Consider the following 24,607-nt stretch of genomic DNA (forward strand, 5'->3'; position numbering starts at 1 on the left):
ACTTAAAAAAATATGAGTGGAGCTTGATCACATTAGAAGGCTTATGCAACTCTCTCATATTTTTTGTAACGATAATATTTGTGCAGATGTCCTTGTTACTTTAGAGCAACTACAAGTAGTTGCATAAAAAGTTACTTTTAGCTTAAGCTAAGGAAATTATTTCTCCTATAGTTATTTTGATTTATTTTTTTGGGATCTTTAATTCCAAATAAAAATATATATATTTCTCGAAAGTGGATTCTCTCTGGTGAAAATAAAATCATATGCATTGCATATTATTATTTTTTAAGTAAAGTACATTCATATTTCTGTATTTTACGAGTATTTCGCACAATTTTTCAACATCTACAATTTTAATAAACACTACTTTTTTTCTGTAAAAAAAACTTTTATTGCTGTAAAAAAATAATTACTATTTTCGTGAACAAAAAGGCTCTACTTTGGAACTCGGGCGAGTGAACTCACCCGAGCCAACTCAACAGAACTCGTCTCTCACAGTCTCACTCACCAATTATACACGAATCGAAGAAAAAAAAAAGTACACCATCGCCTCCTGCTAAAGACAGATCTCAGATTCTGTACGCTAACATAGAGAGTTAGAGTGAGAAAGAGAGAGATGGCAACGACGACGTCGTCTTCAAGCGAGGAAGCACCGAACACTAAGAAGAACAAGAAGGAGCGTTTAGGTTGGATAGAATGGTTAAGAGGTTGGTTCTATTTGGTCTACGAAATGCTCTTTCAGCGCATCATGGCGAGCCACTTGCACAACCCTATGCCTCTCCCTCCTGTAAACGACCTCACTTGCATTGTCACCGGCTCCACCAGCGGCATTGGCCTCGAAATTGCTAGGTTCCCTTTATTACTCTCTTCCCTTCAATTTTATGATGATGGGGTTTTTGTTTTTTGAGCATAAACATTTGAGCTTTGGAACTTGGGGTGGGTGTTTGTTGCGTGATTATTGATAAAGGAGCGGTTTTGGGAAGTGGGTGTCTGTGATTATTGATAAAGGAGGGACCTTTCTGTTGGTTTTGTAAATGGGTAATAAATGAAGTAGGCCATGACCATTTTGGTTACTGTGTATGTTGTGTTGCCCTCATTTGCAAGGCTAGGTAGGCCCACTTTGGACTAGCTTATAGTTTTATAGGAGGTTTTCAATTGAATCTTTAAGAGCATCTCCAATGCTGGTTGTTATAAGGTTCTTAAGTCTGAGAACCAGTTGTTACGTAAAAATCATCATTGGAGGAGGCTGACATGAATTCCAATTGTAAGAACGGGTTCTTATACAAGGCAGCTATCTGATCCTATGATTAAATGAAGTTTAATTAATCCTTTGGTCCCCTGCGCCAACTTTTTGTTTTAGTCCCGATACCTAAAAACTCTTCATTTTAGTCCTATATGAGCATTTTTTCTTTTTATGTTTTAGTCTTTATGCTTCCATTTTGTGGCAGGTTTATACTGCTAGAAAACTAACGACAAGGAGGCTGACATTTCAGTATAGAAAGTTCTTAAATGATTGCCCCATATGATTAAAAAGTCGTTTCCCGACATAGTAGTATGTGAGACTCATTTTAAGTTCTTAAATGATTGCACCATCGGAGTAGGAAGTTGTTAAAGTTCTTAAATCTGATAGTATCCTCTAAAAGTGAGTTAAGAACCTTCACTTTAAATGTGTCGTTGGAGATGCTCTTACCAAATAGGGGAAAAGAAACTCTTGCGTGTTTTTAGAGAAGTTATAGACAAAACTTTATTGATTTTAATTTACGTGAGAAGTTTGATTTATTTTAATTCATTTTTTTTTTCTATTAGTACTTGTTAAGAAGTTTATCCAAACTGCCTCTTTGGTAAAGTCATGTGGGTTTGGCTATATTTTTGGTTTAAATTCTAGATTAGACACTATGAAGTGCAAACGTTTATGTTTTGAAAAAAAAGGGGAGCTGATGCAGTTTTTTGGTTGTTCTTCACATCATGCAGGCAATTGGCTCAGTCAGGGGCCCATGTTGTTATGGCTGTGAGGAACACTAAGGCAGCTCAGGAGTTGATCCAGAAGTGGCAGGTTGATTCTGAAGGATTGAGTATTCCTCTCAATGTTGAGGTAACTTGTATGGCCATGACTCGTTATTGTCCGAGGAACATTAAACTGGCACTTTTCGAGCATGCTATGTTAAATCATATATGATGATTATGATCCATGGAACTTTTTTTGCATTGGAATATGTGTTTGGATTAACTTATTTTGTTATGTAGAAAGTTATTTGCATGATGCTCAAAGGAGGTATTTTAGTTGAATAGTTGTTTTAAATGCTAAATAAGCTTAATTCAAAATTATGTTTTGGGATTTCTTCTGGTCATTGACATTTCATTTTGGCTTATCAAGGTGATGCAAGTTGATCTTCTCTCATTGGATTCTGTCACAAGGTTTGCTGAAGCATGGAATGCACGCTCAGCACCCTTGCATGTTCTCATCAATAATGCTGGGATTTTTTCTATTGGAGGTTGGTATTTCTGATCAAACAATTTTTTTGCTGAATTTTGGCCTTTCTGTCTATACCCTTTAATGGGTTGAGTACTTTCCAGTAATTTTTGGGATGATCTGTTGAAATAGACTTATCTTTTTCTCTCATCTTTTATTGTGACAAAATTATCAGAATTAACAAATAACAATAATAACTCCTGGATTAGTTCTCATTGGTGACAAATGTTACTAACCCACTCTGTTTTTGTTCTTACTCAGAGCCACAAAAGTTTTCCAAAGATGGTTATGAACAGCACTTGCAAGTGAATCATCTTGCTCCTGCCTTGCTTTCGATACTTCTTTTGCCATCCCTTATTAGGGGTTCTCCTAGTCGCATTGTTAATGTGAATTCCATAGTAAGTTCCTTTCTATTTCAACTCTATCACATGTCGTAGCCCATGGGATGTGACCTGACACATCAAAGTCAAAGTTTATTCTCATGTATTTTTCATATTATGCCTTTGATTTATGTACTATACTAATATTTATGAAAACTTTTTTTTTTAGCTTGATGCATGTTTGATTGATTCAACATTTATTACTTGTTGGTTTTTTATGCCTGAGTCTTATTAAAATATAGTCAATAATCTTTTGGTTTTTGTCATAAAGAATTTGGAACATTTGACTGTTGTTATACATTGCTATCTAAGGCTATTCAGTTTGTAATTTTCTGATTCATGAGCAATGATGAGGATTAATGCTTTATAGAATTCAAATTTAATAGCAAATTACATGTTATGAAAGGTTAAGTTAGTTTGGAAGACATTTTCTTTCTTCTGTTTAGGTGCATTTCTTGTCATCCCGAGTCCTGGTAGGCTTGTTTTCCCTCACTGTTTGCTGGTAAATTTTGTTTTACGGTAAAAAAAAATGACAGTTGTAACAATATGTACTGTCCTTTAATGCTTCGAGTTACTTTGTTTTCTCTTACTTTTTCAGTAATTAATGTTATAATGTCATAAGTTAAAATTCTTCTTTGTGGTATATTATCAACTTTTGTTTGACACTATAATTAGCAAGAGACAAACACCATTGTTGTACTCTTGCTAAAACGTTTTGTGCTATGTAATGCATAACTATAAGCTTTGTTTAGTTGCAAAAATACAATGATGTTTCTGTGATTTCCCATTTTATATATATATATATATATATATATAAATACATATGTTCTTGACATTCGTATATAAAATGAGTCATTTACTTTGAACAAATGAAAAGAGATCAGAGCATGAAGCTAGGTGATAAAATTGTTGATAGGGCATAAAAAAAAAGTTACTGAAAAAAATAAGCATTTATAATTTTCTGAAAATATTGAACAATGGATCCAAGTGGGATTTACATCTTTGACAAGATTTTGTGATTCATCTTAATTTACTTCATTCAGATAAGCACAGTGAAATTTACATTGAATTGTGGAGTTCCTTTGACCATGTAAGAAACAAGCATTTTTCTAATTAATGGCTCTCTCTTTCTCTTTGTGTGTGTGCGTGTTTTTTTTTTTGTTAAGAAAGCTGCAAGGAGTTTGTTTTACTTGTTTTTGGTTATACTAGGTTTATACAATCTTTTTTTATATATAAAAAAATCTTTAAGAAAAAGAAAAGAAAAATCAGATGCTCCATTAATCAGTGTATTCCAAGGATTTAAAAGTTGAATGCTTAATAAAAAGGGAGTATGTCAAATAAGAAATTAGTGCAGAAACAAAGGCTGTAGATTGATGTTTGGCAGGTATTTAATGTTCTCTATAATATTATTATTTTTCTGTTTAACTTTTCTACGATTTTTAAACTGTTGAATGTTGATTGCTTTTCTGTTGTTCTCATGGTAAAGTAGTTTATCCTATAAAATAAATAATATATTTTATAGTGATAAACTACTACTATTAAATTTTTTATGTTTTAATCTTTCACACTCTGACCATAAGAAAATCTTAAGAGTGGAAACCTTTTATTTTCCCCTTTTCTGTAGATGCATCATGTTGGCTTTGTAGACACCGAAGATATGAATGTCACATCTGGAAAAAGGAAATTTTCTAGTTTGGTAGGGTACTCAAGCAGCAAGTTAGCAGAGGTACATAGTACACTTCATTTAAATGTTTTTTGGCAATATGTTGGCTTGCAGTTTACAAATAAGTTTTTCATCTAACAAAATTACTGGTGCAATTTTATGTAGTTATTTATTTTTTCTGCTTTATCATATACACTTAGCTTTATTAGTTGCACACAATTTAACTGATAGGATCTTGATTCTTGCATATTAAATTTCAAAGAATTAAAACAAAATAACTATGCCATTAAATAATTTTAGACACATGCACACACAAATAGTGTTTAAAAAGGCATAGTATATAATGTACACTAATTTTAGGATACTGGAGACAAAACGGATATGGATTGAGAAGGAATTTTTAACATTGATATTTTTTAATAAGAAATTTTGTGACATTGACATGCATAACACAAACTAATATATCAAGGGACTAGACGTATATATTGCATTGTTGTCAGTTGTCACTTAGGAGGAACTACCCTCGCCCCCTAAAGAAAAGAAATTACCTGATCCACTTAGATTAGATACTCTGTATGCTGCATGATTGTATGGAATGGTGCATTGGCAGCAGATGTTGTGGCAATCTGATGATTAAGAAAAGTGAATTATGAATGTCATTACACTGCTGACCTCTACATGTTGAGTGTTGATATCTTTATAGTTATCTTGCTTTTTTATGTATTTTTATTTTTATTAATATATTTTCAACTATTTCTTTATACTCTTTCTATCATGAACCATTTATTTTTACATTAAATTATACGATAATATTACTAACTAATTAACTGATAGTATTTTACATTATATCAATTCAAAATATAATTATGTGCACTATTGTGTTAATCTCTCTCACACACATATTGCAGCACTGAGAAAACACATGCATTTAGAATTGAGGACTTAGGTATTTTCCTTTTATTCACAAAATAATTGCTTATCTTCACTAGCCAAACCACATGCAGCTAAATTGCATACTAAAAGATAATTTTTCAGCATTTTGGTTGATTTGTTACCTTGGTATAATTGCATCTTGTTTGTTGTTTAGTTTTTAATAGCCTAAATCCATTTTTTCCCTGAATTCTTCATTTTGTGTTGGTTCTTAAAGTCTGTTAATATGTTGACTTCTAAATTTTATTGTTCCTGGTCAATGATTCAAAATCACACGAAGATGATTTGCTTGGTCTACCTTCCATCTTGAAGTTTTGAATGAAACAGGACTTGGCATTTTCTGTTGCAGATTATGTTTAGTAGTATTCTTAATAAACGACTCCCTGCGGAATCTGGCATCAGTGTATTGTGTGTATCACCTGGAATTGTCCAGACCAATGTGGTAAGTCTTTTGAAAAAATTGAGCATCTGTTATGGAACATGTACAATTGCAATCTTAATTAAATGTTCAATATCTATTTTGATTTTATAAATCTTTGTCAAACTGAACATGACTTCTGCCGAGTAAGTAATAACCAAGTAGGATCTAATTGTTCTTTTGCAATAGGGAAACAAAAAAACCTTCACAAATTATCTTTTGGTTGAGAAGATTTGCCCTGTAATTTGCTCATGCCCTTTGCCAGTATTTGTGTGTCAATCTTGTTGAGAAAACAATATAGATGGAGGGGGGAGGATTGTATTAGTTGGGGAACTTTTTTACACTCTTAAGTAATGCAGCATAACCAGAAAAAAAGTTCAAAGAGTACTAGGAAAATGACTACAGAAGTTACTGAGTTTGAAGGTCCTGCCACCTCCCACTCCAAATCTTTCCCTTGACATTATATCCCTCCATTTCTTTCCCTTCCTTCCCTTTAAAGTTCCCCATTTACAACCTGCTGCATGGACATATATGGTTACAATTAGAATTCTGTGCTCTCTCCACTCTACCCATTTGATTGGAAATTTGGAATGCACATATATCCTATTTCCCCTTTCCACTGTTAAAGTACACCCTTTTACAATTAGGTTATGTTCGGAAAAATTAGTAATAAGCTAATGCTAAATTTTAATTGAAAGTTAGTTTATTTTATTAAAAGTGTTTGATATAATTAATTGTTAAACTAGCTAATGAATGTAAAATGATGTAAGAGGGCGAGCCCTGGCGTCGCACCTTGATGACCGGTTCGTCATGGGTTTGATTCTTTTGAATCCAGAAACAGCCTCTTTGCATATGCAAGAGTAAGGCTGTGCACAATGACCTTCCTCCATATCTTCGTATAGCGAGTAGCTTCATGGTTCCGAGGTATGTTAGTTTTGGTCAAAGAAGCCTATAAGTTAGTCAAATCAGTTATAGGCTTGCTAAAATGACTTGTCAAACACATTCTTGGCCCTTTAGGAACTAACCAAAAATAATTTCATCCTGTTTGGATAATTTCAGAGCTATATTTTATGGTCATAATTTTTTGCTGGTGCGGCAATTCCGCAATTATGATTTGTGGATTAAAATAGCTTAGTGCAAATCTCTGGAGTAGAGGTGTAACAAAACGGCCCTGAGGTTAATTTGGGCTCAAAGTTTAAATTCTAAACCATATATTTTATTGGGCGGTTCAGCCTAGCCTGGCCCATTTTACCACTACTGTAGAGTGAGACTTGGTAATTTCTTTGTTGCATAATGGCATGCATCCAGTCATTGATTCCTTGGTTTTGCTGCATTATTTCATAATCTTTCTGTTTTGCTTATACTTTCAACTTAATCTTATTTCAGGCAAGAGATCTTCCGAAACTTGTTCAAGCTGCGTATCATTTGATCCCTTACTTCATCTTTAGTGCTCAAGAAGGTCTGTTTATTCAATATTTTCTAACTAAAGCTATGAGTACTTAACAATGTTGAGCTTTTAAGACATTATCAATTACCATAACTGTTGCCTGTGTAATATTTGAGAAGTGATTGGATTTGGAACCTGTTCTGAGAAATGTGAGGAAATCATATGCTCTCTTTCTATTTTTTGTGCTTCATTTTCAGGTCTAACATTTAGGTATTCTTGAAATTATTTCTTATCCTCTGGTAAAACATGGACTTTTGTTTTGGCAATCCAGTACTAAAGCATGATCCAATGTTATAATCAACTGGCCAACCATCCTAGTTGATGGAATGTTTTGCAAAAGTAAAACATGTTCAGGACTGACTGTGAATACATATCACTTGTGCTGCATTACAGGTGCAAGGAGTGCTCTCTTTGCTGCCACTGATCCTCAAGTTCCGGAGTATTGTGATATGTTGAAAGCAGATGAGTGGCCTGTTTGTGCCTTTATTTCTCAAGATTGTCGTCCAGCAAATCCATCGGAAGAAGCGCACAACGTTCAAACATCGTATGAAGTGTGGGAGAAGACATTAGAGATGATTGGCCTTCCCTCAGATGCTGTGGAGAGGCTTTTAGATGGGGAAGAAGTTAAAAGCCATTATAGACAAGAACAGTAATCTAATATACAATATCTCCCTAAATCTGTAAGGGCACGTCCATTATTTATAGCTAGCAATGAGCATTTTGATTCTGAATATGTAGGAGAAGAACCCTTTTATATTTTTTTAACATGATATGTACATCCATTTTGATCATATTTGTGCACTCAAATGCCACTTGCTCCTCCTAATGGGAGAATTTAGCCAGCTATAAACAGGTGTTTTGACCTTAAATGTCACCATAGGAGTAAGAACTAAATTAGTCAGCACTATGTTGTGATAGTTGTTTTGACTTTTGACCCATGCCATTGGTGACCCTCCTAAATAAGTGGGTTCCAACAATAGTGTTGCTTTCAATTTTGGAATGTTACCATGTTATAATGCAATTCTTACATTCTCGAGTTGTCACCTTGTTTGCTTTCAACTTGATTTGTGCTCCATAAAAGGAAAATGATTAAGTGGGACATAAAACATCTCCATTCCATGATTGTAAATTAAGTTTTACCAAATTATAAATAAATTAAGCAGTGGTTTGATTATATCCCAGATCCGGTGTTTGTGCCATGATGCTAGGATTAAAGGAAGAACTATTTGATGATCATGGGCTTGGTTTGATCTGATGACTTAACTACCACTTTAATTTATAACAGCTGGGTAAAGTTGGGGAAAAGTGTGCGTGGTTAGTTGAAATATAACTACCATTTTCCTCTTTCAATTTTTAAATATAAAATGATGTTTTATTAGACTATATTCTTAAAAGACAGTTAATTTGATTGTCCTACTTAAAGGTCTGACTATAGTCAAATTAGGTTGGTACGAGTTTAAAAAAAATTCTCAATCCAATACAATTTGATCCAACTAGCTGTTTGCTTTCTTTTTTTGAAATCTTCAGTGAGTGAACTTTGCATGCTGAATAAATTGTGTCAATTATAGTAAGGATGTAAGATAAAGAATATTGTCAAGAACAAATATCAGATACTAGGAAATCAATAATTTTCCCAATATTTGAAAATGAAATTCTGAATTTGGTATTCTAAATTGAACATGATCTTATTCTAATATTTTACCTTTTATAAATAAAAAAAAACTTATAAGATGTTTGTGCAAGTAGCTAAGAAGTTGCAGTAATGTGAAGCTTCTGCCCATTTTCACAGTGATCATCTACTCCACATATGAACCATGCTCTGCCTTCCTTTAAAACCACCGAGTCATTGCCACTAGTGAACCTCTGTGTATACGAGTCCTTTATGCAATTCTCATAAGCAGTGGAATCAACTTGCAACACACTATGCAGGCTTCTTTCGTAGTTGAACACTAATAACAAAAGTATCGACATGTTTATATAGTTTGTTCAATATAATAGATCATGTTGCTAGTGAAAACTTTCAACGGATATGTAATGAAATATGAAGACATGCACCATTTTGGGATAAATGTTTGCATTCCGTTTTACAAAAAATAATTTTATATTGATTCTTCAAATTTGATTTTACTTTGTGTGAAGTGATTTATGCTAGATAATTTTAAACATGTAATTAACAAAAATAGGTAGATAGTTAGATTTCATTCAAAGATATGAAATAAAATTATGAGTTTTTTAAAATTACTATAAAGGGTTTTTCTAAAAATAAGAATAGTGATTTGAATACATTAAATGAATAAAATGATAAACCTTGCGATAAAAAAAGTGTTAACTCTTGGGACTTTATAAACAACATCAAAATTTCAAGTTTCAAAGTAATCATAACCGTACACCGTGTAAAAAAAAGAAAATCATACGCAATCATATGTTAAATTCAAATACAATAAATCATAATGTTCACCGTTAAAAACTACATATTGACTTTTGACATTTTTATAAATGTCAAAATTTCGGTTTTGAAAGTAAGAGCATATTGACTTTTGAGACATTTGAAAGTTGTCAGGTAATCGTAAACTCTCATTTATCAAGTTCAAATACAATAAATAGTAATCCTCCCAATAAAAACATGTGTTGACTTTGGGGACTTTCATAAACGTCAAAATTTCAAGTTTAAAAGTAGTCAAGTAACGATACACCATTATTTATCAAATTTGAATAAAATAAATGACCATACTCATGATACAAGAATGTATTGACTTTTGAAACTCTTATAAACAACGTCAAAATTTTCAGTTTTAAAAGTAACCTGGTAATAGTAAATTATTATTTATAAAGTTCAAAATAATGCTCATAATAAAAGAGCATATTGACTTTTGGGACTTTTATAAATAATATAAAAAAATTTAAGTTTGAAAAATGATCAGATAACTAAATTAACTAAGTTACTATGAGAGTTTATCTCAGTTGATTGGGGAAGATATGTAAGTACTGTAGTTTTTGATGTTCAATTCTTATCAATAAAAAAATATGTAAGTTTGAATTCAATAAATAATAATTTGAATGTTCACGAGCATATTGACTTTTAAGACTTTTGTAGCTAACCTCATAATTTTAAGTTTCAAAGTAATTAGATAACCTTAAACTCTTGTATTAAATTTGAATACAATAAATGATAATAATTTGATTGGTCATAATAAAAGAGGGTGTTGACTTTTGGAACTTTTATAAATAAATCAAAATTAATCTTCGTGAAAGTTTATTCCTATTGGATGAAACGATGGCCTAAACTTGTGAGATATGTCAAATAACTTATTATTCGTAAAATGTTTTGAAAGCCTTAAAGGTTTGACAAAGTATGTAACAATTTTTTTTTACTAAAAATCACGATAAAGTTTGTAGTACTTTTTTCACTTTGGATTCCTTTAAATATGCACTAAAAAATCTGAAGTGACTTGTTATTCAATAAAATGATGAATTGTGTTTAACACCCAGAAGCATGTTTGACACTACTTTCAAAGACATAAACAAGTCTCCTGGTGTTTTTGGATGCATAACCAAACATATTGTTTCTATCAATCAGAGATTGTTAACAATAAAATCTTTTCAGTATACTCTACATTAACTAAAATTCATGAAATCATGTGAGTTCAACTTTTTATTTTCTAAGTCTCACATTAATTTTACCAATAAAAAAGAATATTAATGCTGATATTTCTTACTATGAATGTGAAACTCTAACCTTACCTAGAACATCACCAACATGAAACTCTTTTCCATCACGCCAGTTGCTGAAATCCAAGACGTCATCCCAACCATAACTGTCACCAACAATGTAGGTTTCTCCCTTTGCATAGAGAAAAATGAAGGGGTTCGTGAGGCAAAGGTAGAACATGATTAAACAGGAACATTGATAAGCTTGAAGACCCATTTTCCTCTCCTTTTCTTACTTTCAATCTAAAGAGACTGCAATATGGCTAGCAGCAATAGAATAAGAAATGTTTCCAAGAGCAAAATTGACAAAACATAGGAGCCTCACAACATTTCTGATGTCACAAAATTAGGTAGTCATGTCTATCGTGTTAACGACTCGATAATTAGCATAATTTATTGGAGAAATTAATTTTTTACATAAAGTTTCAACAATTTTTTGTACAATAAAGGGTGATGGAAAAGAAGAGAGATGCCTTAGAAAAATGATGGATGTGACAAAAAAAAAGATAAATAAAAAATAGTATATATAATACTATCATTTTTTTTTGTGCAAGATATCTTAATTTATAGTTTCATAAGCATTGTATGAGACCTATCCAGTATCCACTTCTTACGAGAAAGTATGTGTTTTTTATGTGAGCATTCTTCTGATGCTATAAAGCGGCCCAAACTTTTTCATTAATTTATCAAGATAAGCATCTTTACATCCACATTATGTTCTTTACTTTGTCTGTCCACTTTACTCTAGTATACTGATTTTGCGACTGACTTAATTTTTCATTATTCACCTCAAGTAACGAGTGATAAGTTTATTGTTATTAGAGGTGTTTGTGGGGTATGTGAAAAATATACTTTTCTAGTTTTCTTAGCAAGGAAATTTGATTTGGGTTGATCACATTGAAATTTGAATAAAAGAAGAAAAATGTTTGATAGAGAATGATAACATCTTATTCCAGTAGGGTACGGTAGAAATTGGCATTTGGTTGGAAGAACAAGCCTCAAAACAAGGTATAGCCACTTAAAATTTCAAAACACGCAATCGACCCTACCATATTAAAAGACTTGCTAAAACTCAATTCATCAACGCAATCCAAATCCAATCAACACATGTTGCATCCAGCTAATCAGCCTAATCTCTGGAATTTGGATTCGATGTCAATATGTCATATACCAAACTTCCATTTTTTTTTAAAAAAAAACAACTTTGATAGACAAAAGTGGATTATAGAAGCAATTCTTTTAAGGTGGAAAACTAGTAATACAAAAGGGCATCAAGTTACTAATTGAATCATTTCACTCATTACACACCATTGTTAAGATAACTTATAACAGCATAACAATGTGGTAGAAAAGATCAACTAAAATAACGGAGGCAAAAGTACAAATCCACTCTAGCTTTTACAAGATGATGTTGAACTGATCTACAATTAGTTGTCAATGATTTAGCTAGAGGGGTGACTTCATGCATTTCTATGTTAAAGGCCTCATGTTGGAATGTACACCATGGCTTATGAGTAATTAACCTAGTAATAACCTACTGCTACTACCCTTTAAAATCGCCAAAAAGTATACATATTTAACTTTAAATAAAACTTCTATGGACTCAAAAAAACACTACCAGCCATGAATCATCCATCATCAAGCACAAGTTGGATTAGTACCACACAACAACAAATCCATGTTCTTCAGCTTTTTCCACAAACTTGGGGGGGACTTCTTCCCATGAAATTTCTTCATCCCAGAAGTGTTGCCATCTTTCCACTTGAACCTCTTTTGCTTGTCCATCTGAACACAAACCTCCAAAGCCACACCTTTTTTACCATCTTCATGACCATCTCTTCTCAGAAGCTTATCATAGTACTCCTTGTTCCTCTTCTCCAAGGCATGTATCTGAGCCTGAAGATCCTCAATTTTCCTGTGCAGCAAGTACACTCTATGATCCTCCCTCATCTTCAGCACACACTTAGCAAGCTCACCGGCTTTTCTCTTGATGAACACTGACTCAGATGCAAGCTCCTTGTTTTCTTCCACCAAAGTGTTGACCCTATAGCCCAAGCTAGCATTCTCATTCAAAAGAACAATCCTCTCAGACTCCAACACCTCAAGAAGGCTCTTTTGAAGCTCACTTTTCCTTGAGGACTCACAGTACCTCCTCTCCATGACACCAACTTCATGCATCAACATGTCATACTCAATATTCCTTATCAAAAGCTCAGCAACAATAGCATCAACATCAAGCATGGAGCTTTTTGGGAGGCCTATTGGCATCATCATGTGTTGGGGGTGTTGGTAGGAGATTGAGCTTTCAATGTCTGAATCACTGTGGCTCACACCACTAGCTTCTTCTTCTTGGTCAGAGAAGCCTTCATCTACAGTTGAAACTTGAGAAGAGTGTCTACTATGGTGCTTGTGTTTGGCCAGTGTTTGGATGTAACGGTCAGATAAGGTTATGTAGCCATTGTACAAGTCCTGCAGAAGGGACAGTAGCTGAGGCCTCTTTTGGTAGTAAGTTTCTGCTCTATCAGCAAATGTGTCTCCCATTTCTTCATCTTCTGTTGTACTCATTGCCAACACTTTCATCCTCTCCTCCAAGTCTGCCATCAAACACAAAGTTTCACACTTGCATTAGTACTACATTAACAAAATAATGAAAGCCTTTTTTCTCAAAGTGAGGTTGGCTACAAAAAGGAAAGGTGAGAAAGGTTGGGTTCCATGTCTCCTACTAACAAAATAACTAATAATTAATATTTATAGATTAAAAAAAAAACTTAAGTGAGGTTGACTACAAAGTTCACACAAAGTCATTCAGTTCATGTAAAAGACTAGATGCATTTGTGGTATTAGTAATTTAAAACGAAAAAGAACACAAAGAAGTGAAAAAACAATGTTTTTTTTACTTCCTTACCAGGTTTACACAATTCCATAGCTTCAGAACCATAAAGTTTGAACTTGTACCAAGATGTCACATTGGGATGTACAACCACAAAGGAGGTTAATATAGACCAGATCAAAACTTGGTTGATGAGTAATTGAGCTATTAAGAAAGTGACATGTTACCAAACCGTGACACCATAAACGGGAACACTGACAAAACCCATAAATAATTCTGGTACGCAAGAGAGAACGTTACAAGGAAATTAAATAGTGTTGTAGGACTGAATAATTTGAAAATAGAATTTGAATTTGCAACGTGACTTAGGCACAACAAGGGCATGGCACATTGCCAATATAGTGTAGTCTAGAGTTACAACTTACATCTACTACCCTCTAATTTTGAATGCAAAGGTCAAAATCATGTACTGTACCTGAGCATGTGCACAGTGGACAGAAAAGCTAATGTTCTCCAACTTCCAAATTTTTATTTTTTAAGGGTAAATCCAATAAAGTTAAGGGGAATATGAGCAGAGGCTACGAGGCCTAAATGGAAAGGTCACCGTTACAATTTTACAAATGACACCAAAATGTACACTTCAACAAGGCAAGTGACGTGGCCAGGAACCAATGGATTATTACTGTGTGTGACCACTAGACCCATGCTAGTTTCAAAATTTGAAACACCAAAAAAGCTCCGCAAAGGCCAAACAAAAGAACAAAAGGGTATGAGAAAGGGACAATGGATCAATCTCGCCAGAACAAAGACAATGGGTGGAGAAGTCTGGTTCAAATCAAATTGGAAATTTGAAAACAGATACACACCAAAAGGATAGACCTGTCAACAGCCACCTATGAAAAGATCATGTCACATATTTTCAACTTTATCTATGTTTTTCTTCCCCACAACTACTGCATGTATACATGGCCATAGTAATATAATATACAGTACTATAGTTTATTTGCTTAGTAATAAGTGTAAATTAATGTGCATAAATATATGATCATACTAATACTACTAATAAGTACAGTAATTTCTTTGAGTTCTTTAATTTAAAATTGAATCTTTTTACTAGGCGCGTGAGACAAGGCGCGTGGGCTAAGTGATGTTGGATGATAATGTAACGAGGCAAATAATGATGTACGGCAATGTTGTTCCCAATGAAGACTTGGACGTTTGACAGTTGACAAGGACCTGTCTGTATGGGTGAATTCTTCTCCTTCATCTCACACTTCTTCCTTCCTTCCTTCCATTCCATTGATGATTGCTTGAAAAAGGTTGGCACCGTTTCAACATAACTTGTTGTAACTTGTAATACACCGAAAACATGTGATCCTATTTCTTCTCCTTCCTTCGTTCATTTATTAGGACTATCTCAACTTTCTCTTTCTGCTTCATGCCCATCAAAGATTTTCCCTTACATTTATTTGATATTACATATTGCATATTATATATTAACATCATATGCTATCATCAAACAATTCAAAAATTAAACCCTCACTCAAAAACAAAAATAATCAAACCCATCACAAACACCACTTAACAATTTTTTGGTTAACATCTTAATATAATTTTATACACCATATTGCATATCGCACTAGTAATCTAAAAACATTTGTTGCACATTTGAACTTCACAATTTTAATATAAAATTTATAGTTAAGATATATTTGATCATTCACCTAATCACATTCATCGATTTAAAATATATTCTATATGAATCGATTCAATTTATGAAATAAACAGGTATTAAACCTATCACACAATACAAACAAAAACAAAGAGATGTTGTTTAGTTAAAGCAAGTTTAGTTAAGGGATAGGGTAGGGCGAAATTAATGTATACCAGAAATGTTGGTGAGAAGCCAGGAGGGCATGCTATTGTTGGGGATGCCCTTGTCCTTGAACCCTTTTGTGGACGAGGGAAGCAATGTGGAATTTGAAACCACTTTTTCCTTGCCCATGTTTGGGTCCCTCTCCATTAATGTGCTTGCTTCAAGTCCCCCCCTATACATATATATAATAATAGATGAGATAGAGAACAACAACTCAATCTTTGAAAAAGGACTGTTGCCAGAAGTAGAGGATCCTTTGCATTTAAGAAGGATGAAAAAAAGTATAGAACAAAGAAAAGAGCAAAACAAAAATAAAGAATGTAGAAGTTAAGAAGGAAAAAGAAGGTAACACAACACAATCACATTAACAAGCGCAGATCTCCATTGACATTGCAGATAAAACTAATAAAGAATTGCATAACCTCACATTGAACGAAGCCAAAATGTTTAAAGAATGATGCAATGTGAAGTTGTGAACATTCAGAATATAGCAATAAGCCCAAATCCCAAAGCTTTTTAAACCTGAGAATTCAGAAATTCAAAAAGGGAAAATTCCTTTTCATTCCTTTCAAATTCTGTGGCTAAACCGGGAATCAATGAAGATCATGTGAACCGCATGGCAACAAAGAACACCAATGTGAAGTTTCAGAATCAACAACAGAAGAAGAATAACAAGAGAACCAGGAAAATTTTCTTTTCCTTTGCATGCTCTGTTTCTTTGGCAGAAAAAACCAGAGGAAGAGTGAGAGAAAGTAGGAAACTTTTCAACATCAGTCCGTTTCATTTGAAAAACAAAACACACCCATTAAAGACCAGATACATTGTTAAACAATGCAGCAAGCAGCAATTACATGGCACTCAGGAATCATCATCATATTCATAGTCCCCCATGTCCACAGTTACAGAGTCATCCGCTATTTTCAGAGCGAAAATGACCATAAAATTTGGATTTATAAAAAAAAAATAAAAAGAAGAATCCAATAACAGTTGCAGAATTGATTGATAAACAAACAAAAGGAGAAGAAGAACGGAAGAAGGAACTCACTGAGAAATGTAGGAAGAGAGGGCTTGATTAGCAGCTAGTGAAGTGAAACAGAGGTGAAGAACAACGTGATATGAAAGAAAAATATGTATGTTTTTGTGAGTGATAAAGAAAAGGGGTTGGTGAAAAGGGTAGGACCGTAGGAATAGGAGTGTTCAGTGTCACAGTCCAACAGCAACAACAAATTGTCAAAAGCATTCACTCAAAATCCGGGAGGGACAGTTTTACACGGTAACTATCTTAGACCAAAAAATATTGTATATTAAAATATTTTTTCTCTAAAACTTATGATAAGTGATATGCTAATTTAAGATAGTGATATCATTTGGGATAATTAAAACAGATTCACATGGTTTTGTTTTAATTCTGTGATTACGTGGCAAATTTCCCAGACTAGGGTTCATTTAGAAAATATTTCCCAGACTAGGGCTCTTTTTAAAAAAATACCAGAGGGGTGTTGTTTTTTACGTAGCAGCAGTGCATGGCGCCAGTGGAGATGGCGCCTTCAACAGGGAAGAGCCACGTGGCATGTCGCCACTGTGACTGGCGACAAAGGACTGCATATCGCAGGTCCTATTGGCGCATCCAGAGGTGCATGGAAGCGCTGGTTTGACCAGCGACTTCAGCACCTGCACTTCTGCAAACGTAGCTGTAGCACCTGCAGCTCTGCGGTCGTAGCTGGAAGGCGCCACCTCGGGTGGCGATTTGGGTGAGAGGGAGGCGCCAGTGATGTTGGCGTTTTCAGCTTCAGTGGGATTTAAAAGAAGGTGGTTGAAAGGGAGGCTCCAGTTCACGGTTGCTTGTAAAATTTGTGTGTTGAAGGTGAAAAAGAAGGTGGTTGCTGTTGAGAGAGAGGTAGCTGGTGGTTGCTGTTGAGAGAGAGGTAGCTGGTGGTTGCTTGTGTGTTGAGAGTGGTGCTGATCAGTTTGTCTTCTTCCATTTCATAAAAGCTTGTAAGTTATATATTCAATATATTTTATATGTTTTATTTATGTACATGTTTATATTTTGATAAATGAATAATTTTAGGTAGTATAAGTCAATATATTTGATATCTTTTATTTATGTACATGTTTATATTTTGATAAATGAATAATTTTAGGTAGTATAAGATAATAATTTTGTATAGGGCTCTTTGTATTGTTAATGTTATATATGCTAGATTATATTTTGATAAATAAATAGTTTTAGGTAGTATAAGATTATAGTTTGAATTGTTAATGTTATATGGTAGATTAGATTTAGGTTTATATGATAAATTAGGAATACTTTTACATACTCTAAGTTATTAATTTTATATGGTAGATTAGGAATATTTTTAATTTTGATATGGTAGATTAAGTTTAGTTGAAATTTTCCTTAAAATAGATTAGAAATAATTATAGATTAGCTTTAGTTTAAATGTTGTATATGGTAGATTACATTTAATTTAAATATTTAATATCATAGATTAAGAAAAATTGTATGTACGGGAAATTATTAATTTTAAATTAGGTTAGAATGAAATATTTTATATTACGTTAGTTTTAGTAATTATTAGACAAAATATGTTATGTTTAAATTATAATAGTTTTACGTATTTAAAATTATTGATTTTGTATATTAAATTATATTACTCGTAATTATTTAAAGTCATTAATTTTGTATATGGTAAATTATTCATAGATTAAGAATAATTTTATGTAGTATAAATTATTAATTTTAAATTAGGTTAGAATTTAATTTTTTATATTACGTTAGTTTTAGTTATTAATTTTTAGTTTTTTATATTACGTTAGTTAATAGTCGAAAATTTAATTATTAATTTTGTATATATATTATTTTAATTTTTAGTCGAAAATATAAATATTATATTATATATTGAAATTTATATTTGTATGTAATTTAATTTATTTATAGAATATATATGAATTAGGTTATTTGTATAATATATTTTGTTATTGAAATTAAAAAAATATAATTTATTAATTATGTAAAATTGTCTTTGGATGTAATTTAATTTATTTTGTATAATACATTTAAATTTTCGTGATTGTATAATACATTTAAATTTCCGTGATTGTATAATACATTTAAATTTCCCTTATTTTAATTAAGTTTTTTTGTAAATATACTTAATTTGTGTATGTATAATTAATGTATAAATTTTATTGTTAATGAATTGTTTTATATTTTATTTTGTAGGATCAATGGCATCTTCGTCGTCATGCTCATCGAGCATACAAACTAGGTCTGGTCCAGTTGATGGTGACGTCTTGTGGATGCAACCCAAGCATGTTTCAGAACATGTTTGGAATGGGGAACCAGATAGAAAATTACATATTAGACGAGCAGTGCCGACATATCAAGGTGAAGAACAAATACCAGAGGAAATTGTTCCTCTACTTCGGCAATGTGGGTTTTATTGGATCATGAAGATGGGATACCTAAAGATAAATGCGGCCTTAATTAGTGCGTTCATTGAAAGATGGAGGCCCGAAACCCACACGTTTCACCTGAGATGCGGAGAGGCTACCATTACTCTCCAAGATGTGTCAATTTTATTAGGTCTGCGTACTGACGGGGCACCATTAATTGGTTCGACAAATCTTGATTGGGCCAATTTGTGTGAAGAATTATTAGGAGTCAGACCACAGGAAGGCGAAATTGAAGGCAGTGTGGTCAAATTAAGTTGGCTGGCTCACCATTTTTCTCACATAAATATTGATGAGGGTAACGTTGAACAATTACAAAGGTTTACCCGTGCGTGGATTCTTCGATTCATAGGAGGTGTCCTCTTTGTTAACAAAAGTAGTAGCAGAGTTTCCTTAAGGTACCTACAATTTTTACGTGACTTTGAACAGTGCAGCACGTATGCGTGGGGACCTGCCGTGCTTGCGTATTTATATAGAGAGATGTGCAGCGCCACCGATTACAAAGTTAAATCAATCGGAGGTATGTGCATCTTAATCCAAATGTGGGCATGGGAACGATGCACCACTTTAGCTCCAAAGAGGACACCTCCCGTCATAGAAAATAAACCACTTGGACACAGGTTTGTCGTTAAAAAAATTACATTTGAATTGAAAATATTTAATGATGGAACATGTTGATAATGATGATTTCATTTTTATTGTAGGTGGCTGCGACGTGGAAATCAGCATATCGGCAATGATGATCTTAGAGTTTTCCGTCGCAAATTGGATCTGATGAAACGACATGAGGTAAGAAGATTGTAATGTAATGGTTAAATTATATTTTAATATGTTATGTTTGACTGAAAATTGACAAGTTTGTTGTTATATGCAGTTTGTCTGGGAGCCATACACACCAACTGTGATGGCAGCGCTGCCTCAAATTTGTGTGGTTGGAAGTGTAGTCTGGTTCGCGGTGGTGCCACTGATTTGTTTTCATGTTGTTGAGTGGCACCAACCCGATAGGGTTTTACGACAATATGGATTGCAACAACCTATTCCCGGGTGTCCTTCGCAACCGCAGAATCTCCATGGCATAACGCTCAAAGGCAAACAAGATGAGAATTGGTTCCACCTGTTGGCCCCAATCATTAGTCAGTGGAACAATGCAGCGCAGTTTAGGGTCGACGTTTATCCTCGACAGCAGGGCCTACTAGGTTTTAACTCGGACTATATGGTGTGGTATAGGCGTAAAACAAAGATGTTTGTCGACCCAAACAATGCAAACACAGCTGCATTGGTATTTATTTGTTTTTCAATGTTTAACTTCTAATAATTTTCTTAAGCGTGAGCATTAATTTGTTGACGCTAATAATTGTAGGGTGAAGTTGTGGAGACTTTACAGTATATGGTGTCACCACAAGGGAGGAACACATGGACAGTTGATGATCTCGTGCCTTACGTGGATAAGTTGGCGATTATATCAGAAGAGCAAGAGAGAGTCACTGAGCCAGTGTCACATGGTCCAGCATCAGAGCGTGAATTCCCAGCACCAGAGTTTCACATTCTTCAGTCAAGTGTTGAAACTCGGGGGTTAGGCAGACGAAGGGAGCCTGTTTACTGCCCACTTTTGTCCGCCACGTTGCGTTATAGGGTTGAAGCTCTCCTCTACTTCAAATCGTGTGGAGTGGATATCATACACGCGAACGATGTGCGTACAAGCTTGTTCTTGATTTTTCCTTAGTTCTGTAACAAGCTTTGAACAATATACTTGGCCTTCATTTAACTGTCTTTGCGCTTGGCGGCCACGCTCAACAAAGTACTTTCGACACCTACTGTACGTTGATTTGACCAATGCTGTTATGGGAATGTTTCGACAATCCTTCAAAACCTTATTGATACATTCTGAAAGGTTGGTTGTCATGTGGCCATATCGACGTCCTTCTCTATCATAAGCCATCGTCCATTTTTCCTTTGAAATTCGATCAACCCATGTGGCTATGGCTGGACTCAGTTCACGAAATTTTTGTAAATTCTGATCAAAAATGTGCTTGCAAGGAGTGTAGGCTGCATAAAAATAGTTATGAATAACAATTTTAAGTATATAGGAAACTTAAATAAACGTCACCAACAAATAGGAAATCTTACCCAATTTTTTCAACATTTCTTTTTGTTTGGCATTATTGAATTTCCGATTGAAGTTGCTTGCTATGTGTCGCACGCAGTAGACATGATAACCGTGGGGAGGTTGCCAACCAAGGGCTTCGTTAGCGACAGCGGACTTTATACTCGCGTGTCGATCAGATATCAGACAAATACCATTTTGATCTGTGACGTGTTCACGCAAGTGTGCCAAAAACCATGACCACGCTGTCAACGTCTCACCTTCAACCACCGCGAATGCTAGAGGAAGGACACCACCATTTCCATCTTGTGATGTGGCCATTAAGAGGGTCCCACGGTATTTGCCGTACAAATGTGTGCCGTCAACTTGTATGATTGGCTTACAGTACTTGAAAGCTTCTTTACATTGCCCAAAAGTCCAAAAAACTCTATGAAACTGACGGTGTTCGCGACTAACCGTATTCCCAACGATAAAATCATCATGTAGTACTTGAAAATATGATCCAGGAGAATGATTTTGCATGTGTCTTAGCCACGACGAAAGTTTCGCATATGACTCATCCCAATCGCCATATTCAATTGCAATGGCTTTCTGTTTCGCCAACCACGCTTTTTTGTACGACACCTTGTACGCAAATTCACTGTTAATCCTCTCTTGAATCAAAGAAATTTTTATTGATGGGTCTTCTCTGATCATGCCTGTGAATAACATTACAAAATTTAAATGACAATTAACAATAAATGAACATAATATGAACATAAAATACGTACCTACTACACAAGTGGCAATTAAATCTGAATCAAGTTTCTCGTGATCTTGTGTCATGGTCATATTCAGACATGTGTGTGGTCCACCCCATTGTGTGACTTTCCACGTATCTGTTTTTTTAGATAAAATTGCCCTCATATAGAAAGGGCAAGGACACTCTGCATTCTTATTCAAGCAACAAACCACATACTTGTTCGATTTGCTTTCAACAACTTTGAAACTTTGATGCACCTTCATAACATATTGTTTGACTGCATTTTTGACCGCATCTTTACTATCAAATTCCATGCCAACATATAATTCTTGGCCAACATTAAAGGTCGACGGCATTTCCAAACCGCAAATGTCCTCCTCATCAGGATAACTCCAGTTGATATTGTTATAATGAAAAGCATCATTCCAAAATGGATTTTCAATTCGTTGTGCACCTAAGAGTTCAAAATAAAAATCAAATCATACTTATTTACCATTAAATACAATTGTCATCAAATAATAAATGTATTGTCAAATTTTTTTATACAGCAAATTATACCTTCTGCTGGGTGAACAATTCTTACTGGTTGAGGAATGTCGGTGACTTCATCGTCTGTTTCAGATATACCGTCAACACTGTCATCTTCGTCTACAGACTCTTCAACGTATGAGTTAGACACAAGATAATCATCATCATCATCATCGTCTTCGTCAATATGTAAATTGCTCATATTTGTTGCCGGTTGTGTCTCATCATTAGATAAATAATTTCCACATGATGTAAGCGAATTTGCAGAATGAAACATTGAACCACCAGCAACATCCTTTTCTATGTACAATTCCAAAACTGACATTTGGTCTTGTTGTTTAAAACTTTCTAACATCGTTTCAACGTCTTCGTCATCACAAATTTGCAAGGCAATATATTTTCCTGACACTAAAAATCTACAGCTGATAGCTGAAATAATTTCATTATTTTGTAACTTTACCTTATCTCCAATTTTTTTCTTCAAGGCATTGAAACTAATTCCACGTTTAATCTGAATCGCTTTTTTACTTCCTTCAAATATTACACCATCATTATCTTCATATACCCTTCCATTGAAATACAACACTGTTATAACCGAATTCATCCTGTACCTACAAAAAAAATATTTTAACACGTCAAATAAATTACAAGATAGTCATTTTTAACACGAAAACACTACATTTCTCTTTTAAAGTGTAATCCCAAAATATCTCTTTATTGGAACTTTACATTCAATTTCTCTTTTAAAATTTTTTAATTAACTTCAAATTACTTTCATGAGACACACTTAAAAAAATGAACAATTTCAAGATAGTCATTTTTAACACAAAATTAAATAATTCATGAACGAAGTTAGTATTATAAATAATTAATCTTAACATTAATAGCTTTAACATGGAAAAAGCTAATTACAAAATTGCTAAAAATATAATAAAATATTTAACACTTTCAAGTTGAACGCTTATAAATTTTTAACACACCAAAAACCAACTTAATCTAATTAAAAAATACTACAACTTCATCTTAAAAAAAAATCATACTCAAAATATTTACTTTAAATAAATATAATCTACAAATTTTTTTTATTCAAAGTTCAAACATTCATCAATTTTTAACACACTAACAAATTTTGAATCTAGAACACATTTATATGACATATCCGATGGGACGATGCAAGAATTTAGTTATGGATCAAATAATTCATGTACACGTTTAATCAACATCTATGATTATTTTGGAAAAAAAAGTTATAACCAAATAAATTTATTAACAAAGATGTAAATAAATTTATTTCACGAAAATTGTTCACGGAAGGAAAAGATAGAAGCAATTAAACGCGAGTTCTATACAAATTATCAACACCCACCTAATCTAATTAAAAAATTATTACAAATTTCATATTCAAAATATTTTTATTTTCACTCAAAATATTATCTTCAAATTAATATTGTTACACAATTTTTCTTTTATTTTTGACATTTAAACACACATTTAAACAAGCATATCAAATATAAACGTTAATTTAATTTTAAAATAAATAAATACTATATACAAAAATTAAGTTACAACCTAACAAAATAACTTAAAAAAAATTTCATACCACACAGTTTTTTGAACAGCTAAATCCACCAAAACAAAAAAGAAACAAGCTCAAAGGCACGGATAATAGCTTTAAAATGAAACCTTGGCAGTTGCAAGAAAAGGAAAATGAAGCAGTTTGCAAGAAAAATCAAATGAAGCAGTTGCAAGAATAAGCACAAAACACGGATAATAGCTTTAAAATGAAACCTCTGGCCGTTGCAAGAAAAGGAAAATGAAGTAGTTTGCAAGAAAAATGAAATGAAGCAGTTGCAAGAATAAGCACAGAACGAAATATTTGAAGACCCTAAATCGCCAAGGCAGCTGGCGTTTTCACCCTAAATCGCCTAAGGACCTGGCGTTTTCAGCTGCACTGCAAAAGCTGGTTCACCTGCAAAAGCTGTACCTGATACGCGTGGGGAAGCGCTGGTTTGACCAGCGACTCCACCCTGCATGGCCAAAACGCCATTGCAGGTG

At 33.6% G+C, this 24,607-nt stretch overlaps 4 protein-coding genes across 6 annotated transcripts; 2 read left to right on the top strand and 2 right to left on the bottom strand.

Annotated features, from left to right (window-relative positions):
* Positions 1 to 462: 462 nt before the first annotated feature.
* Positions 463 to 8,329, top strand: LOC100782533 (dehydrogenase/reductase SDR family member FEY). Its single transcript, XM_003534040.5, has 8 exons — positions 463 to 849; positions 1,972 to 2,092; positions 2,375 to 2,492; positions 2,732 to 2,868; positions 4,475 to 4,576; positions 5,793 to 5,885; positions 7,248 to 7,320; positions 7,702 to 8,329. The coding sequence occupies exons 1-8, from the start codon at positions 617 to 619 to the stop codon at positions 7,959 to 7,961; spliced, it is 1,137 nt and encodes a 378-aa protein (XP_003534088.1). The 5' UTR covers positions 463 to 616; the 3' UTR covers positions 7,962 to 8,329.
* A 387-nt stretch (positions 8,330 to 8,716) lies between these two features.
* On the bottom strand, positions 8,717 to 11,335 carry LOC100803212 (mavicyanin). Its single transcript, XM_003533245.4, has 2 exons — positions 11,050 to 11,335; positions 8,717 to 9,257 (listed from the first exon to the last, which is right to left on the bottom strand). The coding sequence occupies exons 1-2, from the start codon at positions 11,231 to 11,233 to the stop codon at positions 9,055 to 9,057; spliced, it is 387 nt and encodes a 128-aa protein (XP_003533293.1). The 5' UTR covers positions 11,234 to 11,335; the 3' UTR covers positions 8,717 to 9,054.
* Positions 11,336 to 12,295: 960 nt separating this feature from the next.
* On the bottom strand, positions 12,296 to 16,987 carry LOC100785378 (kinase-interacting family protein-like). 3 transcript variants are annotated; one of them, XM_014762210.2, is made up of 3 exons: positions 16,574 to 16,591; positions 15,734 to 15,894; positions 12,296 to 13,610 (listed from the first exon to the last, which is right to left on the bottom strand). In XM_014762210.2, coding segments are annotated over exons 1-3 (1,119 nt in total). In that variant the 5' UTR covers positions 16,576 to 16,591; the 3' UTR covers positions 12,296 to 12,654. The 3 variants fall into 3 exon arrangements, with proteins under 3 accessions (XP_014617696.1, NP_001401645.1, NP_001304617.2); NM_001414716.1 differs by lacking the exon at positions 16,574 to 16,591 and adding an exon at positions 16,768 to 16,987 and having other exon boundaries at positions 12,453 to 13,610; NM_001317688.2 differs by lacking the exons at positions 15,734 to 15,894; positions 16,574 to 16,591 and adding an exon at positions 13,922 to 13,982 and having other exon boundaries at positions 12,453 to 13,610.
* Positions 16,988 to 17,429: 442 nt separating this feature from the next.
* On the top strand, positions 17,430 to 24,306 carry LOC100803747 (serine/threonine-protein phosphatase 7 long form homolog). The gene is made up of 6 exons (XM_041005492.1): positions 17,430 to 17,717; positions 18,949 to 19,798; positions 19,883 to 19,967; positions 20,053 to 20,457; positions 20,539 to 20,772; positions 24,244 to 24,306. The coding sequence occupies exons 2-6, from the start codon at positions 18,954 to 18,956 to the stop codon at positions 24,304 to 24,306; spliced, it is 1,632 nt and encodes a 543-aa protein (XP_040861426.1). The 5' UTR covers positions 17,430 to 17,717; positions 18,949 to 18,953.
* The last annotated feature ends 301 nt before the right edge of the window (positions 24,307 to 24,607 follow it).

Source organism: Glycine max, chromosome 9 (assembly GCF_000004515.6).
Source record: "Glycine max cultivar Williams 82 chromosome 9, Glycine_max_v4.0, whole genome shotgun sequence".
Taxonomy (NCBI): Eukaryota; Viridiplantae; Streptophyta; class Magnoliopsida; order Fabales; family Fabaceae; genus Glycine; species Glycine max.

What these genes read in the sequence shown, in the direction of transcription:
- LOC100803747 (XM_041005492.1), top strand. Translation starts at nt 18,954, where the DNA reads ATGGCATCTTCGTCGTCATGCTCATCGAGCATACAAACTAGGTCTGGT. An exon ending in ATCTGATGAAACGACATGAG is followed by an intron (nt 19,968 to 20,052) that starts GTAAGAAGATTG and finishes TGTTATATGCAG; the next exon opens with TTTGTCTGGGAGCCATACAC. An exon ending in ATGCAAACACAGCTGCATTG is followed by an intron (nt 20,458 to 20,538) that starts GTATTTATTTGT and finishes TAATAATTGTAG; the next exon opens with GGTGAAGTTGTGGAGACTTT.
- LOC100782533 (XM_003534040.5), top strand. Translation starts at nt 617, where the DNA reads ATGGCAACGACGACGTCGTCTTCAAGCGAGGAAGCACCGAACACTAAG. An exon ending in TGGGATTTTTTCTATTGGAG is followed by an intron (nt 2,493 to 2,731) that starts GTTGGTATTTCT and finishes GTTCTTACTCAG; the next exon opens with AGCCACAAAAGTTTTCCAAA. An exon ending in TTGTTAATGTGAATTCCATA is followed by an intron (nt 2,869 to 4,474) that starts GTAAGTTCCTTT and finishes CCTTTTCTGTAG; the next exon opens with ATGCATCATGTTGGCTTTGT.
- LOC100803212 (XM_003533245.4), bottom strand. Translation starts at nt 11,233, where the DNA reads ATGGGTCTTCAAGCTTATCAATGTTCCTGTTTAATCATGTTCTACCTT. An exon ending in TCATGTTGGTGATGTTCTAG is followed by an intron (nt 9,258 to 11,049) that starts GTAAGGTTAGAG and finishes TTTTGTTATTAG; the next exon opens with TGTTCAACTACGAAAGAAGC.
- LOC100785378 (XM_014762210.2), bottom strand. An exon ending in GCTTCTCACCAACATTTCTG is followed by an intron (nt 13,611 to 15,733) that starts GTATACATTAAT and finishes GTTTGATGGCAG; the next exon opens with ACTTGGAGGAGAGGATGAAA.